The sequence below is a fragment of the Trachypithecus francoisi genome, unplaced genomic scaffold (genome assembly GCF_009764315.1).
Source record: "Trachypithecus francoisi isolate TF-2019V2 unplaced genomic scaffold, Tfra_2.0 Lachesis_group17, whole genome shotgun sequence".
Taxonomy (NCBI): Eukaryota; Metazoa; Chordata; class Mammalia; order Primates; family Cercopithecidae; genus Trachypithecus; species Trachypithecus francoisi.
Genome location: NW_022681462.1, coordinates 1,006,307 through 1,023,999, shown reverse-complemented (window position 1 = coordinate 1,023,999; position 17,693 = coordinate 1,006,307). Strand labels below are relative to the sequence as shown.

General features: G+C 44.8%; 1 protein-coding gene across 18 annotated transcripts in view; it reads left to right on the top strand.

Moving 5' to 3' along the window:
- The first annotated feature begins 761 nt into the window (after nucleotides 1–761).
- Nucleotides 762–17,693, top strand: part of KANSL3 (KAT8 regulatory NSL complex subunit 3) — a 72,129-nt gene continuing 55,197 nt past the window's right edge. For 5 of the 18 annotated variants that reach the window (XR_004443903.1, XR_004443912.1, XR_004443909.1 and 2 more), the window contains exons 1-3: nucleotides 762–890; nucleotides 1,993–2,257; nucleotides 8,209–8,379. Coding sequence is in view for 8 of the 18 variants with exons in the window: in XM_033238870.1 (XP_033094761.1) it covers nucleotides 2,043–2,257; nucleotides 8,209–8,379 (386 nt within the window). In the remaining 10 variants the exon portion in view is untranslated. Of the gene's footprint in view, nucleotides 909–1,172; nucleotides 1,334–1,987; nucleotides 2,258–4,998; nucleotides 5,029–8,147; nucleotides 8,380–8,474; nucleotides 8,616–17,693 lie in introns of those variants that run through there. The other 13 variants (XR_004443908.1, XM_033238867.1, XM_033238864.1 and 10 more) reach the window with 8 other exon arrangements.

Genomic DNA, 17,693 nt, shown 5'->3' with positions numbered 1-17,693 from the left:
CAGTCAGTCAACCAAATAACCAATTATTGATCAGTCATCACTTGAACAATTACCTATGTCCTGGGCTCTATGTTCTCTGGAGGATACAAAGGTTAATTTCCCTGACTTTGAGGATCTACTGTCTCTACACAAAAACACATAGGAAAGTTAACCACACAAAGCGATCTAGGGTCAGTAACAAAATTCTATTTTTTTTTTTTTGAGACATGGTCTCACTCCGTCGTCCAGGCTAGAGTTCCGTGGCGCGACCATGGCTCATGGCAGCCTGGACCTCCCAGACTCAAGTGATCCTCCCACCTCAGCCTCCCGAGTAGCTGGGACTACAGGCATACACCACTATCACACATGCCTAATTTCTAAAATTTTTTGTAGATACAGAGGTCTCATCATATTGGCCAGGCTCATCTCAAACTCCTGAGCTCAAGAGATCCTCCCGCTTACGCCTCCCAAAGCGCTGGGATTACAGGTGTGAGCCACACAGGTAAATTCTTAACGAGTAAATTCAGGGGGCTGCCCTGGTGGAGGTGGACAGTTGGGTGCTCGACCGCCCCCAGGGCACAAAGGACCAACACGATGGGGGCGGCGAGAACTGGGGCCGTAGAAGCCAGCCTAGTCCTCCGCCCTCGCTTTCCCTACTGAAAATGCGCGAGGGGGAAACTCCAGCCCAGGTGCTGACTTTCTGCTTCGGACACGCTCTCGCGCTCTCGGCGCTCCTCTTCCGGACTGGAGCTTCATCCGTTCCGGGCTTTGCCGCTCACCGCCTCTCCCTTTTCAGGCCGTGAGCCGCTTCCGCGTTTTACTCGGTGCCGGCAGCGCCGGGGCGCGGAGGCGTTGACGCGCACGCGCTTAGGGATCTGGCCCGGGCCGAGCGCGCGGCCGTAAGACCGCGGGTGAGAGCTGCGTTGGCTTCCAGGGGAGTGGCGGGCCGTGGGGATCGCGGCCCTGGTTGGGACGGCCGGGGGTCTCGGCGAGGGCTTCAGGGCTCCCGGGGCATGCGGGGACCCGGGCTAGGGCCGACTGCCGGGGCTGGTCGGGCGGGTTGGGCCGGGGGCGGGCGGGGGCCGTGTCTGGGCCTCCGTGACGCGGACGCCGAGCCGTGCCCCAGGGAGCGGGCGGCGGGCGGCGGGAGGCGGGCGGCGGGCTGGGGCCAGGAGGCTCCTCCTCGTCGCGAACTCTGGATGACCTTGGCCAAGTCGATTCAGTTCCCCGAGCTGGCGACCTCGTCTGTAAAAAGCGAGTCATGGCCCTGTCTCCTAGATGGAGGCTCAGTGGCGGGAACGCCTGCGGGGCAGCCGGGGGTCCTGGGCGGTTTGCTGGGGACACCTCGCCGGGGGTGAGGGTGAAAGGGCTTCCACGGGGACCATTTTGTCACAGGCTTTGTGGGGGGAGCTCTCATTTTTATATCAACTCTGGAATATTACGAAGTACGGACAGAACTTTTGTTTCATGCAATAAGAGGGACTTGAAGGAAATGGAGCCCCAGCTGGGATTGGCTTATTTGAGGCCCGCGTTGCCCTGCCCTTTAGGGGTGCCCACGCCCTTGCTGCGGACCCGGCTCTGTTCGCATTGTCGGTAGAGGATGATGTGAAGCGACAGAGATGCTTAGCTTTCCACGAACTCGTGTTTGTGATTTCCCGTTTGCCAGAACTCTTCCTGCCCACCTAGGAAGTTGTGCTGGCCAAGCAAGTTTAGTGTCTGTCCGCGCCAGGTCTTTCTGAACCTCGGGGTCGGTGAGCTCTCCCGTTAGCGAATTTCAGTTCGCTGGAGGTTGAGTATGGGACAACTCGCGGCACCTGTTTTTTTTTCTTTTTTTTCTTTTTCTTTTTTTGGTGTTGGTGTGGGATTCCACGAACCCTCCCCACCAGAGGTCTGCTGTGACATGGATACTCAACAGGAATGATAGTAGGTTACAAAAGTAAGCATGTTAGATGGTGTAGATTGGGAGAAATTGAGACTATTGGAATTGACCTAAACTGAAACTTCTCACTGCAGGTGACTAGCATGCAGATACCCTTGCTCTGACTTTCTGCCCCGCCACTGACATGGCCCACCGGGGTGGGGACAGGGACTTCCAGACTTCAGCTCGACGCATGGGCACCTCGCTGCTCTTCCAGCTTTCAGTACACGAACGGGAGCTGGACCTGGTTTTTCTGGATCATAGCTATGCCAAGCCTTGGAGTGCCCACCCAGATGCCAGTAGTGCCCGCCCCACCCGCATGCTCTTTGTCACTCCCCGGCGGCAGCACGAAAGTACCATGTGAGTTTGGGCTTCTAAGGGCTGCTGCTGCCATCACTGGGCAGTGATCAGATGGGAATTTAGAGAGGATTTTCTCAGGATTGACTGGGGGAGATTGTATGAGGCATTTGGATGTTAAATTCAGGCATCTCTTAAGCAGTATAAGGATAGCAGGCTTGAATGTGGATATCTCTATGAGACAGCTGACAAGAATTAGGAAATCATGATGTGCAAATGAAAAGCAGACAACCTATTCCACTTAGATAATAGGATGTGTGGAAAGGGGAAAATCGCAGAGGGTTATTTAACTGGTGAAGAAAAAGACTGAAAAGTTGATTTTAAAAGATTACCACACAGGATAGACTCCTTATCACATTAGTCCAGTGCTCTGGGTTACTTGACAGTGGCAACAATAGCCTTTTTATAGTAATGCATTTTGCTTTTCTTGGCTTCACACAGGAAGGTTAGAAGCCAGTTCCCAAGACATTGCTTTTTCTCTTTCCTTGTTACAGAGCTGCTATCCATGGGTTAATCTAAATCCTTCTTATGTCTAATGATATTTTCACCCAGCCTATGTTATAGGGTAACGAAGTTTCATAAACTGACTACCTGATGTGTGATACAGTTACATTTGGTCTAAATAAACCTGTTTGCCAATTCTTTTGCACTTCAAGGCACTCTAATTATATTTCAAGATGTGTTGATATATTCTGTTATGGTGATCAAAGGAGGACTTTTGGAGAAGAGTTTTTTGTTTGTTTTTAATCTGACCTAATGTTTAATCTTTCCTTAAGCACTGGTTTCAATTTTGTGGGGGGTTAGAGCCCTTGTAGAGGCTTCTTTAGAGCCCCCCCTCCCAGAATTGAGCCTTAATGACCTGATGAGTTAGAGATATCAGGATGTGTGTATGTGGTTTTTTTTTTTTTTTTTGAGACAGAGTCTTGCTCTGTTGCCCAGGCTGGAGTGCAGTGGGCAACTCCAGCTCACTGCAACCTCCACCTCCTGGGTTCAAGCGATTCTCCTGCCTCAGCCTCCTGAGTAGCTGGGACTACAGGCATGTGCCACCATGCCTGGCTACTTTTTGTAGTTTTAGTAGAGATGGGGTTTAACCCACCATGTTAGCCAGGCTGGTCTCGAACTCCTGACCTCAGGCAGTCCACCCGCCTTGGCCTCCCAAAGTGCTGGGATTACAGGCATGAGCCACCGCCCCTGACCCACTGTGTGTGTTTTAAACATGTGCAGAATAGTGTTTTTTATTTCATTTCCCAATGACTTTATAATTTTGTTGCCTTTTTTTGGTTGTACAGGAGATAAAATCTGTAACTTTAGGCAATAATTTAGCATAATCCTGATGCCTCTGGCCTAGGACGTAACTGAAAAGCTCCTTTAAATAGTAGTTGAAGTCTTTTCCTTTTTTGCTGCATATTAGCTTCTTGCTGACATTAAAACTCCTGTGGCCACATCTCATGACATTTTCTTAAAGTGAGATTCTGTGGACTTGGTTCTTTTGGTACTTAGGAAATTGTTTCCTTTTATAATCTCTGTCTCCAAATATAGACCCTGAAAGTGAGAATTTGGCATGCTTTAAGAACTCTTTTAGGCTAGTGTGGCCAGAATATAATAGCAGTAGGGGTATAAGTGGGAGGTAGGGAGAAGTTGGCAGAGGTTACCTCGTGAAGGAATTTGATTCTAAGAGTGGTGAGAAGCCATTGAAGGATCTTAAGGTAGAGATTCAATATATACTTTAAAAAGATCATTTTGGATTTTTTGTTGAGTATGTTGTAGTGCAGGAGTAGAACTTACAGGACCAGCTGCAGGCTGCCATTGCAATGGACTGAGATGGGCCAGAAATCATGGTATCTTGTATCGGGCAGGAACAGTACAAATGGAGAAATACAGATGGCTTTGAGATGTATTTCATAGGTAGAGTGAATAGGTTAATAGGATCTGCTATAGTGAATTGGAAAGAAGAGCAAGAACCAGGGTTAAAGGAAAAGGTGAAATTAGGATGACAGATTTCTGGCTTGAGCAGTTGGGTGGTGCCATGAGTTAGGGAAAACTGGGGGAGGATAGGTTTATGATGGTGAAATCAAGAGTTCTCTTTTGGGTACACGTATCCAAGTACCTAGCTCAATGTCTGGCCTAGAGAAGGTTATCAGCTCTTTTGCCCACCACCAAATCTAGCTGCACGTGATTTCATTTCGTTTCATAATGATGTAATTATTTCAGTCATTGGAAATGGATGCAGTAAGGTCACTGAGGTCAAAAAGTTAACATAAAGTTTGGCAGATAGCCACTAGACCAGTTTGTTTGGCATAGTATTTGGGGTGACAAAGTTGGTGCAATATATCATAAAGTGGGAAGGACCCTTGGGGCACTAATATTTCTTTTTTTCTTTCTTTCTTTTTTTGTTTTTTTTGAGTCGGAGTCTCACTCTCTTGCCCAGGCTGGAGTGCAATGGCACAATCTTGGCTCACTGCAACCTCCGCCCCCCAAGTTCAAGCAGTTCTCCTGCCTCAGCCTCCCAGGTAGCTGGGATTATAGGCACCCGCCACCATGCCTGGCTAATTTTTGTATTTTTAGTAGAGATGGAGTTTCACCATGTTGGTCAGGCTCGTCTTGAACTCCTTACTTTAAGCAATTCACCTGCCTTGGCCTCCCAAAGTGCTGGAATTACAGGCATGAGCCACCATGCCTGGCTGGATTTCATTTTAAAATATGAAAGGCCTTTAGATGTTCATTTATATTTGTTTCTGTTCTAGGCTCTGTACAAAATGAGCTAAATAGCTAAGGTATGTACATTCCAGGTCATCTGTCTTAGATAATCACACAGAAGGAAATCTTAGACTTTACAGCATATATTAATCACTACCAGTTGACTTGCTATTGAAAGGGAAAGTTTGTATGAATTTAAAACCCTAGACCAGCACTGTTTAACAGAACTCTCTGTAATAATAGGAATATTCTATACCTGGGATATCCAGTGTGGTAACTGCCACCACATGTATCTGTTGAACACTTGAAATGTGGCTAATGTTGCTGCGGAACTGAATTTTTTATTTTTTCATATTTTTGAGATGGAGTCTTGCTCTGTCACCCAGGCTGCAGTGTAGTGGTGCGATCTTGGCTCACTGTAACCTCTGCCCCCTGGGTTCAAGCAATTCTCCTGCCACAGTCTCCCAAGTACCTGGGACTACAGGTGCTTGCTGCCACGCCCAGCTAATTTTTTGTATTTAGTAGAGATGGGGTTTCACCATGTTGCCCAGGCTGGTTGCAAAGTCCTGAGCTCAGACAATCCACATGCCTCTGCCTCCCAGAGTGCTAGGATTACAGGTGTGAGCCACCGTGCCTGGCCTTTTTTTTTTTTTTTTTTTGAGACGGAGTCTCACTGTGTTGCCCAGGCTGGAGTGCAGTGGTGCGATCTCGGCTCACTGCAACCTCTGCCTCCTGGATTCACACCATTCTTCTGCCTCAGCCTCCCAAGTAGCTGGGACTACAGGCACGTGCCACTATACCCAGCTAATTTTTGTATTTTTAGTAGAGATGGGGTTCTACCGTGTTGGCCAAGCTGGTCTCGAACTCCTGACCTCAGGTGATCCACCCGCCTTGGCCTCCCAAAAAGTTGGGATTACAGGCGCAAGCCACTGTGCCCAGCCTGAATATTTAATTCTATTTAAATTTTTTTTTTTTTTTTTTTTTGGGAGGGGCTGAGGTTTCTGTCAGCCAGACTGGAGTGAGTGCAGTGGTGTGATCTTGGCTCATTGCAACCTCCGCCTCCCAGGCTCGGTTGATCCTCCCATGTCAGCCTCCCATGTAGCTGGGACCACAAGCTAATTTCTGTATTTTTAGTGGAGACAGGGTTTCACCATGTTACCCACACTGTTGAATTTGTAGGCTCAAGCGTTCTGACCACCTTGGCCTCCCAAAGTGCTGGGATTACAAGCCTGAGCCTTTGTGCCCAGTAATTTCTTTTTTTTTTTTTTTGAGACAGAGTGTCACTCTGTTGCCCTGGCTGGAGTGTAATGGCGTAATGTCACTGCAAGCTCCACCTCCTGAGTTCACACCATTCTCCTGCCCCAGTGTCCCGAGTAGCTGGGACTACAGGTGCCTGCCACCACACCTGGCTAATTTTTTATATTTTTAGTAGAGATGGGGTTTCACTGTGTTAGCCAGGATGGTCTCGATCTGACCTCGTGATCCGCCTGCCTCAATTTAAGTAGTCATGTATAGCTTATAACTACTGTATTGGACAGTATGTAGGCAATCAACTTGTTAGCCACTTTTCTCCATTTCTGCTGTTCTTGTCCCTCAACAAGCTATCATGATTTCTGGCCTATCTCAGTCAACTGCAGTGGCTGCCTCGCTGGTCTTCTAAATTCCGCTCCTGAGCTATAGCCTACTAAACAAAAATTGAAAGTGATCTTTTAAAATACTAGTTTGAGGCCGGGCGTGGTGGCTCAAGCCTGTAATCCCAGCACTTTGGGAGGCTGAGACGGGCGGATCACGAGGTCAGGAGATCGAGACCATCCTGGCTAATATGGTGAAACCCCGTCTCTACTAAAAATACAAAAAATAGCCGGGCGAGTGGCGGGCGCCTGTAGTCCCAGCTACTTGGGAGGCTGAGGCAGGAGAATGGCGGAAACCCAGGAGGCGGAGCTGCAGTGAGCTGAGATCCGGCCACTGCACTCCAGTCCGGGCGACAGAGCGAGACTCCGCCTCAAAAAAAAAAAAAAAAAAAAAAAAAAAAAAAAAAAAAAAAAAAAAATACAAAAAATTAGCCAGGCGTGGTGGCAGACACCTGTAGTCCCAGCTACTTGGGAGGTGAGGCAGGAGAATGGCATGAACTCAGGAGGCGGAGCTTGCAGTGAGCTGCTACTGCGCTCTAGCCTGGGTGACAGAGCGAGACTCTGTCTCAAAAAAAAAAAATTAGTTTGAGTCAAATCAACTTGCTTGTGGAATATATTGTCCTTTTTTTTTTTTGAGACTGGGTTTTGCTCTGTCACCCAGACTAGAGTGCAGTGACATGATCATAGCTGACTGTAGCCTCAGCCTCCTGGGCTCACGCAAGCCATCCTCCCACCTCAGCTTCCTGAGTAGCTGGGACTGCAGGCACACACCACCATGCCTGTCTAATTTTTGTGTTTGTTGTAGAGACGGGGTTTTGCCATGTTGCCAAACTGGTCTTGAACTCTTGGGCTTAAGCAATCCTGCTTCAGCCTCCCAAAGTGCTGGGATTACAAGTATGAATCACTGTGCCTAGCTATATTTGTCATTTATTTATTTATTTTTTGAGACCAGCTCACTCCTGGGCTTAAGTGATCCTCCTGCTTCAGCCTCCCAAAGTGCTGGGATTACAGGTGTGAATCGCTGTGCCTGGCCGTATTTATCATTTATTTATTTATTTATTTTTGAGACCAGGTGTTGCTCTGTCACCCAGGCTGGAGTGCAGTGATGCAATCATGGCTCACTGCAGCCTTGACTTCCCAGGTGCCAACAGTCCTCCCACCTTAGCCTCCTTAGTGCTGGGATCACAGGCATGTGCCACATGCCCAGCTAATTTTTGTATTTTTGGTAGAGACAGGGTTTCCTCATGTTGCCCAGGCTGGTCTCGAACTCCTGAGTTCAAGCGATCCACCTGCCCCGGCTTCCCAAAGTGATGGTATTACAGGTGTGAGCCACTGCACCTGGCCCATATTTATCTTTAAAAAAAAAAAGATGTTTATCACTTTTTATATAGACTCATTGAAAAAATGACTTTGTGTTCTTCCAGTACATACCATCGTGTCTGAGAAGGCAGAGATCTAGACAAGTGTGGGAAAGATGACTTTGGATCAAAATTTTCTAGTGAATATAATGTGCTTATACGTAATTTAAAGCTGACTGTATTAAAGATACATTTTTTGTCAACCAGATGATTGTTAAATACCTGTGAAGTATGTGTGGCCCGGTCCTATTTCCTCACCTGTTTACAGTGAATCAGACGTCCCAATAGATGTGGAGACGGTCATGTCAACGCCTATGCCACTCTATGACAATCAGAAGGCACGCAGCGTGATGAATGAGTGTGAACGGCATGTCATCTTTGCCAGGACTGATGCAGATGCCCCTCCTCCACCAGAGGACTGGGAGGAGCATGTCAACAGGTAGGCTGCTCATCAGGAGGATGGTCACTGCCCTGTAATTATTTCGTATCATCTTCATTGAAATAACACTTATTAGGACCTTATTTCATTTGCAGCAACACAAGTCAGAGTGTTCTCCAAAGTCTCACATTATAACTCTCAGTTCACCATGCTGTGTGTGAGCTTCTTGAGAGCAGGGCTTACATCTCAGCCATCTTTGCATACTTCCCACTAGGACGTTGTCTGGCACACAGTAGGTATATAATGTTTGTTGGATAAATAAGTAAATTAAATTTGATAGATGTGATTAGCTCTGTAGTAGCTTCTGTTGTATAAGTTATGATATAGGGGTTACCCAAACTACAAAAAAATGAAATGTACATTTGTAAGGTATTGTTTTTAAATGGTTTATAACTAGGATGATGAAAGTTTGAAGTCGCATGAAAAGCTAACAGATGTTTGAGTGGCTTTTAAAAATAGATTTGCAGGCTATGGAGGGCACACTGAAGCCTGTTTTCATGAGTATATTGGCTAGTTTTGTTCCCAAGCTTTCTACTGCCCCAGGGGACTCAGTACTCCTCTCCTGGTCATTCGTCCCTGTTCATTTGGTAAACATTTACCTAATCACATAACATCTTTTTGGGAATATTTATATGCCATACAATTCAGCTATTTAATGTGTACAGTCATTGGTTTTTAGTATAGTCAGAGTTGTATATTCATCACCACTATCAATTTGATAAACATTTTCATCATCCCAGAAAGAAACCTCATACCTATCAACAGTCACTCCCCATTTCCTCCTGGCTTCTCTGGTCCCTAGAAAGCACTAATTGGCCTTTGTCTCTATAGATTTGCCTATTCTGAACGTCTCATGTAAACGGAATCATGCAATATGTGGTCTTTTCCTACTGGCTTTTTTTACCCCACATAATATTTTCAAGGTTCAGCCATGTGGTTGTATGTATCACCACTTCATTCTTTTTATTGCCAAATGATATTACATTGTATGGATAGCCCACATTTTACTTATTAATTAATCAGTTGATGGATATTTAGGTTATTTTCATTTTTTGGCAATTGTGAATAATGCTGTTATGAACATTTGCATACAAGTTTTTGTGTGGATCTAAGTTTTTAATTCTCTTAGCTATAGACCTGGGAGTGGACTTGTTGGGTCATATGATACCTCTGTATTTAACTTTTGAGGAATTGCCAGACTATTTTCCAAATTGGCTGTACCATTTTACATTTCTGCCAGCAGTGTATGAGGATTCTAGTTTCTCCACATCCTTGCCAACACTTAGTAATTTTCTTCTTTTTAAAAAAAATTACAACTATTCTACTGGGTATACAGTGGCATCTCATTGTGGTTTCAACTTATATTTTGTTGATGGCTTTTTGTCTGTGTATCCATATATCTACTATATGTAAGGAAATGTTACTTTTTTTTTTTTTTTTTTTAATTGAGACAGAGTCTCGCTCTGTCGCCCAGGCTGGAGTGCAGTGGCCAGATCTCAGCTCACTGCAAGCTCCGCCTCCCGGATTTACGCCATTCTCCTGCCTCAGCCTCCTGAGTAGCTGGGACTACAGGCGCCGGCCACCTCGCCCGGCTAGTTTTTTGTATTTTTTTAGTAGAGACGAGGTTTCACCATGTTCGCCAGGATGGTCTCCATCTCCTGACATCGTGATCCGCCCGTCTCGGCCTCCCAAAGTGCTGGGATTACAGTCTTGAGCCACCACGCCCGGCTGAAATGTTACTTCTTATATCAGGAGTTGGTAGGTGGTAACTTTCCACAATTTCAGAGAACCCTTATTTTCTAATATAGAGAGAGAAAGAGGAGTAGAAAGTTTGAGGTAATTGACATGATTACTGAAGCTGGTTGGAAGTTGGAAATGAGACTGAACAGGTGTGCTTGTGTGATCAAAACAGCAGCTGTTGAGGGAGGAGCAGTTCTGCACCTTGGTTGAAAAAAGCTTGTGAAGAACATGGTTAGGGTCTTGCATTGGAATTAATTTAGTGCCTTAAGAAGCTCTTTTCTCACACCTGTAATCCCAGCACTTTGAGAGGCTGAGGCGGGTGGATCGTCTGAGGTTGGGAGTTCAAAACCAGCCTGACCAACATGGACAAACTCTGTCTCTGCTAAAAATACAAAATTAGCCGGGTGTGGTGGCGCGTCATGCCTGTAATACCAGCTACTTGGGAGGCTGAGGCAGGAGAATTGCTTGAACCTGGGAGGCGGAGGTTGTGGTGAGCTGAGATCACGCCATTGCATTCTAGCCTGGGCAGCAAGAGTGAAGCACCGTCTCAAAAAAAAAAAACTCTTTTGAGCTTCAGATAAAGAAGAAAACTAAACTGCTATGAATGAAGATCAACTACTGGAATATTGCTAGAGTCAGTATATTCAGCAAAAGGATTTATCAGTTTTTACAGTTAATAATAAAAATAACGATGGTAATAACAAAAAGGAGCCAGCATTTCTTGAGTGTTTTCTAGGTCCCACACATTGTATCAGGCTCTTCAAATGCATTGTCTGTTAATCTTCCCAATGGCTCTTGGAGGTATAACCCCCTTCATCTCTGCTTAACAGGATGAAGAAACTGAGCTCAGAGTGTTTCAGAAACCTTAATTAGGAAGTGATGAAGAAGGAGTTTGTTCAAACCAAGCAGTCTGACTCCAGAACCCAGTGTTCTCAACTACCATACCCTCTGCCTTCATTAAGGGCAGTAAGAAGAGATTAAGACCAGTTAGTGGTGGCTGAACAAGGTGGCCTTGTATGGTTATGTATCCCTTTGTGGTATTTTCCACTACCTTGTCCTTTGCAATTTCGGAAAGTACATAGGAGAACTGTGTGAATTTTTTTTTTTTTTTTTGTCGTCAGTTCATCCATGGTTATGATTAAGAGGTTTTTGTGGACAATTCATACTTATCAAAAGTCATTAGAGACTTAATAATACTATAAATACCAGGTTTTTTTTTTTTTTTGAGGCAGAGTCTCACTCTGTCACCCAGACTGCAGTGCGGTGGCACGCTCTCAGCTCACTGCAGGCCTCAGCCTCCAGGACTCAGGTGATTCTCCCAGGTGGGAACCTTAGCCTCCCAAGTAGCTGGGACTACAGGAGTATATCACCATTTCTGGCTAATTTTTGTAGTTTTTGTAGAGATTGGGTTTCGCCATCTTGCCTAGGCTGGTCTCAAACTCCTGGCTCAGGTGATCTGCCCACCTTGGCCTCCCAAAGTGCTGGGATTATAGGTGTGAGCCACTGCACTTGGCTGAGTTTCTTAATTTATAAGGAGAGATATAACTGCAAAGCATAAGAGATGCTGGGGTGGTCTGGCCAGAGTGTCTGTTCTCAGCAGGAAAGTCTGAAAAACCATTTTATTTCAGAAGTGAATAGATTAAGTGGAGAGTCTACACAGGAGGCACAGCAGAGTAGCTGGAAGTACACATCTTTCCTCTAGGCAAGGTGGGTCCACAGAGTAGGCCCGGGTGCACTTTCTCCTGCCTGTCCTTTAGAGAAACACTGACAGATTCTTACCTTTGGCTTTTCTTTCTCCAGTTTCCTTGTGGACCACCATCCTTCTGTTACGACATTGCCACAGATTGATGTAATTCATTAAAGCTCAGTTTATGCTAGATTATTTGTTTTCTTAGTGTCTGATGAGATTTTGGAGGCCTTCTCTCATTGGCAGCAGTCTTACAAACTGTCTCTTTTGGTTGTAACTTTTGTATATAACCGATTTTATTATTTAATGATAACTTACTAGCTTCAGTTGCAGAGATCACCATTTTGTGACCCTGTCCCTGAGTCTGTAGCCTGTTTGGAGCTTGCAGTTCCTTCTGCTCTGATTATAATCATGTTGCCATTCTTTCCCTGACTTGATTGTTAAATTGCTGCTTCCTTTCTTCTTGTATAAAGTCATGTAAAATTAGTTTCCCACATCAAGAGCTCCATGAACGGTGTAGGTCTGCTCCCTAGAACTCTGGAGTTTTTTCCTGGAGAGTTTACTGATCGCTCTTTGTCTGTAGAGGCAGAAACTTAATTTCCTTGTTAAGAGCTTTTTTCCTCCCTCTTGAATGATTTCAGTAGATACTGTCTTCAAATAACTTTATGTATATAGGCCAGGCACAGTAGCTCTCGCCTGTAATCCCAGCACTTTGGGAGGCTGAGGCGGGAGGATCATTTGAGGTCAGGAGTTTGAGACCAGCCTGACCAACATAGTGAAACCCTGTCTCTACTAAAAATAGTAAAAATTAGCTGGGTGTGGTGGCGAATGCCTGTAATCTCAGCTACTCGGGAAGCTTAGGCAGGAGAATCTCTTGAACCTGGAAGACAGAGGTTGCAGTGAGTCTAGATCGTGCCACTGCGCTCCAGCCTGGGCAACAGAGCGAGACTCCCATCTCAAAAAAAAAAGAAGCATGCTCCTCCCTTCCCTGCCCCCGACTCTGGCTTTCTTTATTAATGGTTGATATTTTGTGAAATGGTTTAAATATTGCTACCTTATTTAATTGTCTGTATTAGGGGTTGTCTATGACCATGGGCTGATTTAAATTTGACCCATTGCTTGTTTTTGTGTGGAATGGTTTTTACATTTTTAAATGGTTGCAAAAAAACTTAATAGTGTTTCATGACACATGAAATTAAAATTTCAGTGTGCGTAAACTTTTATTGGGGTACAGTCATATTCATTAGGTATTATCCATGGCCACTTTTGCACTAAAACCACAAAGTTGAATAGTGGCAGAAACCATATGGCCTGCAAACCCTAGAACGTTTTCTGTCCAGCCTCTTATAGAAGAGTGAGCTGCCTGGGTCATGTTCTTGTGTCTGCGTGCCATGGCATGTGACTTAGAGGACCTTTGGAAATGATTTCTATTTGCTGGCATAGTGATGTAGTCCTGAAGATGTTGGGCCAGCTTTTTTTTTTTCCCTCCAGATGTTTGTCAAATGCCAAGTTTCATTAGTTGCATAGCTTTTGAAAGACATGTAATAAAATTTTCCTGACACGTGATACTTCTCAGCATTGCTCAAATAGATTTTAGGACATTTCCAACATTTCAGCGAAAGAATGTAGTATCCAAAAGCAGGCTTTCTTTCTTTTTTTTTTTTGAGACGGAGTCTGGCTCTGTCGCCCAGGCTGGAGTGCGATGGCCGGATCTCAGCTCACTGCAAGCTCCGCCTCCCGGGTTCACGCCATTCTCCTGCCTCCGCCTCCCAAGTAGCTGGGACTACAGGCGCCCGCCTCGTCGCCCGGCTAGTTTTTTGTATTCTTTTTTTTTTTTTTTTTTTTTTTTTTGTTGTTGTTGTTGAGATGGAGTTTCGCTCTGTCGCCCAGGCTGGAGTGCAGTGGCGGATCTCAGCTCACTGCAAGCTCCGCCTCCGGGTTTACGCCATTCTCCTGCCTCAGCCTCCCGAGTAGCTGGGACTACAGGCGCCCGCCACCTCGCCCGGCTAGTTTTCTGTATTTTTTTAGTAGAGACGGGGTTTCACCGTGTTAGCCAGGGTGGTCTTGATCTCCTGACCTCGTGATCCGCCCGTCTCGGCCTCCCAAAGTGTTTCACCGTATTAGCCAGGATGGTCTCGATCTCCTGACCTCGTGATCCGCCCGTCTCGGCCTCCCAAAGTGCTGGGATTACAGGCTTGAGCCACCGCGCCCGGCCCAGGCTTTCTTATCTTAGAAATCAGAACTTCTGAATTCCAGCCAAAAACACCCCATTTTCCTTTTCTGAACTTTCTTTAATTATATATTCAATATTGTATGTATCTGTATAAATCTTAGGTTGGATGTTTGAAATTTTAAGTCCAAGGTCTTTGAGTTGTCGTCCCTCCTTCACTTCGCCCACCCTCTTTCTTTCCCCTTCCTTCGTTCCTTCCCTTCTTCTAGTGTTTAGACAAAGAATTTTATAATCTGAAAAAGGAAAGTATGACTGTTGAGTTTATCTGATGTCCTTTGTGTCTCCTTGTTTGACTTCTGGTTAAAAAAAAAAAAGTCCTTTAGATATTTTAATGTTGAATTAATTAGTCTCCTTTGAAACAGTATCCAAAATTTGAAAATATCAGATATTTTCAGGACCAATGTTATATTTTAGCTGCTTTGAATAGAATGAGTCAGAGGTCAGCATATCATTCAGGTTCAGTCAGAGCAGGGAAAACAAAAGATTCTCTGATCTCATCTAGGAAAGGAAGAAAAGGCATTTTTGCCCTCATGAAAATTGGATAGGCGGGTAGGGCGGGGGGTGGGGTGTGCCAGTTGACTCACCACAGTTCCCATCAGCTATTTGACTGTTTAGGCTTGTATTTAAAATTCTGTCTCCTGTTTTTACAATTTTCCCTAATTATATCTCTTGCATGCTCTTTATCTTAATCTTGGTTTAGATCATTTTTTTTCTGCCCACTTAATTTTCTAGCCTCCCACGAAGCTGACAAAGTATAGAGATCATGTTTCAATTCTTGGAGTCACTTTGTTGTATATCCAGCAGCAATCCTAAGAACTTTTTCTGGGATTTTGGACTCTCAACATTGTGGTTTTAAAATATAATTTCAGCTGTCATTGGTGTATGATGATAATTTCTAAATAGCTTTCTAACCCTCCGCACCTTGCATTCACATCATTTTCCTTACTCCCATAATTTTGGATTGCAGAATTAATACAGAGTAAGAAAAACAAATCGGGAAAACATCATTATATAATAAAAACAGGATAATTTTGGAAATGCTGTTGATGTTTCATAAATAAATTATACCTCATTCTCTGTTGTTGGAATTAAAGTTTGCAGTGTGATCAATAGGCTTTGAGAAAGCTCCAGAGATTGTTGAATGTGAAAAAACTGTATTCATTGCTTAACCTGGTTGATTATAAATTAGCATGATTGCTGGAGGTAAGGCTGCAATATATTACTACTTTCAAGATGCTACAGGTCCTTTATACCTATTATTTTCAAAGAACTGGAAATCCAGAGATTTTTGGTTTTTTTGTTTGTTTTTGAGATGGAGTCTCATTCTGTCACCCAGGCTGGAGTATAGTGGGGTGATCCCAGCTAACTGCAACCTCCGCCTCCTGGGTTCAAGCGATTCTGCTGTCTCAGTCTCCCGAGTAGCTGGGATTACAGGCTCGTACCACCATGCCCAGTTAGTTTTTCTGTTTTTAGTAGAGACGGGGTTTCACCATGTTGGTCACGCTGGTCTCGACCTCCTTTCTGACCTCAGGTGATCCACCCTCCTCAGTCTCCCAAAGTGCTGGGATTACAGGCGTGAGCCACCATGCCTGGCCTTATCCAGAGATTTTAACACGGATAGCCTTTGGTCATTACCATTTGAAGAAATTTATCCTACAGAGATACTTGTGTGAGTGTATAAAATACAGATAGATAGGGCTGGGCGTGGTGTCTCACACCTGTAATCCCAGCACTTTGGGAGGCTGACATGGGCGGATCGCTTGACCAGCCTGGCCAACATGGTGAAACCTCACCTCTACTAAAAATATAAAAATTAGCTGGGCGTGGTGGCACGCCCCTGTAGTCCTAGCTACTCTGGAGGCTGAGGCAGGAGAATCACTTGAACCTGGGAGGCAGAGGTTACAGTGAGCCGAGATTGCACTATTGCGCTCCAGCCTGGGCAACAGAGCGAGACTCTTGCCTCAACAAAAACAATAATTAATAATAAAATATAGATAGATGTGTATGTATATATTTGAGGAAGACAGGGGTGGTCACTGCAGTGGCTTATAAATTGCAATAAAAAATGCACAACCTAAATGTCCACAAATAAGGTACAACTTACCTAGCCTTTAAAAACAAAGAGGTGTATTAACATGGAGATATATCCATGTTTGTAGAGAGCTTTTTCAAATGAGTTGTAAGTATCTACTCTGCCTCCTCCTATCCTCCTGCCACCATTAAATTCTCAGGCCCATCTGAGAATCAATGTACGTAAGAGAGCTACTAGTCTTGTGAGTCTGCTGTGCGTTTAAATAATGTGACAGAAAACAAGATAATGAACCAATGGGGCTGGAGCTTTTGGTCTCAACAAACCTTCCCGGTTCCAAGGCATCCTGAGTCCCAACATTGAGTTGAAACTTTCATCCCCTCACCTTTAAGTCCAGAATCTCTGAATATCAAACCACAAAAACTGGATCCTGATGAAGTAGCGGAGATTAAGCCAAGATAACTAGGGAAGAATAAGAAAAAGGACGATTCCAAGAAACCTCAGACTGCTTCTAGTACCCCCAAAAGGGGGTTACAAAAGGATGGGAGGTTTTGGCTGTAGCAAGGAAAGCTTCTGAAGATGGAGGGCGCTTCTGAAGAAGACAGTCATCCCATTTTGTTTCTCTAATCTTGGATTTCCACTGCTCTCAGCTTTTGCTGCTATCAGTAATCATAGTTAACCTGAATTGTTTTATTGTTAGAAGGAACTTAGAGGTAATCTAGCTGTATTTATTTTATGGACAAGAAGACTCAGAGCACATAGCTCTTTATTAGAGAGTGGGATAGAACCCTTGTCCCTAGGTAGGGTTCTCCTGGATCCTGTAACTGTGGTTAAGTTGTAAAACTGGAGGTGTGGTAGGTGGAGATTTTATTTTACAGAAGGAAAAGGAGTTTGACTATTGTTTCCCTCCTTTCTGGAGGGTATTTGCTCTGTCCAGGAACTTTTAGATAGTTGTACAAAGTGAATAACAAAGGGTAATTTGTCCTCCGTCTGCATAGCCACTGGGCCATATTGTTGGTGTTCTAGAACAATGACCTGTAGAAATGAGAGTATCTTGTGGGGTGGGATATGATGGAAAGGATGCTGGTCTCTTATGAAGCTAGAGAAACTGAGATTGTTGATGTTGTTGTTCCTGCAGTCTGACTGTCTTGGTGAAGGACATAGATCATGTGCCTGTGTGCCTCTTTGCTCCTCAGCATTAACATGGTATAGAGTCTGAGGGTTTGGATAGGGACCTGGCTGTTTACAGAACTTAGAGTGCAGTGTGCACACAATCCATCCATTTATTTATTCAGCAGATGTTTAACTCCCCAGTATGTGTGAGACTCTGTTTTATGTGCTGCAGATATGGCACTTAAACAAAACCAGCAAAAGTCCTGGCCATGTTGGCCTTTTACACCTTGGCAGAGAGAAACAAACTAAACAAATAAATAGCATGGAGGGACTATGAGGTAGTGATACCTCTGGAAAGCAGGTTAGTGAATCCCGGGGTAACATTGGAGGGTTACAGTGTTAAATAGGGATAGGTCAGAGCAAGCCTCAGCAGAAGGTGACATTTGAGCAACAACCTGAAGGAGATGAGAGAGGGAGCCATTGTTTCAGGCTGGCGTAATGAAGGGCAGGGCTCT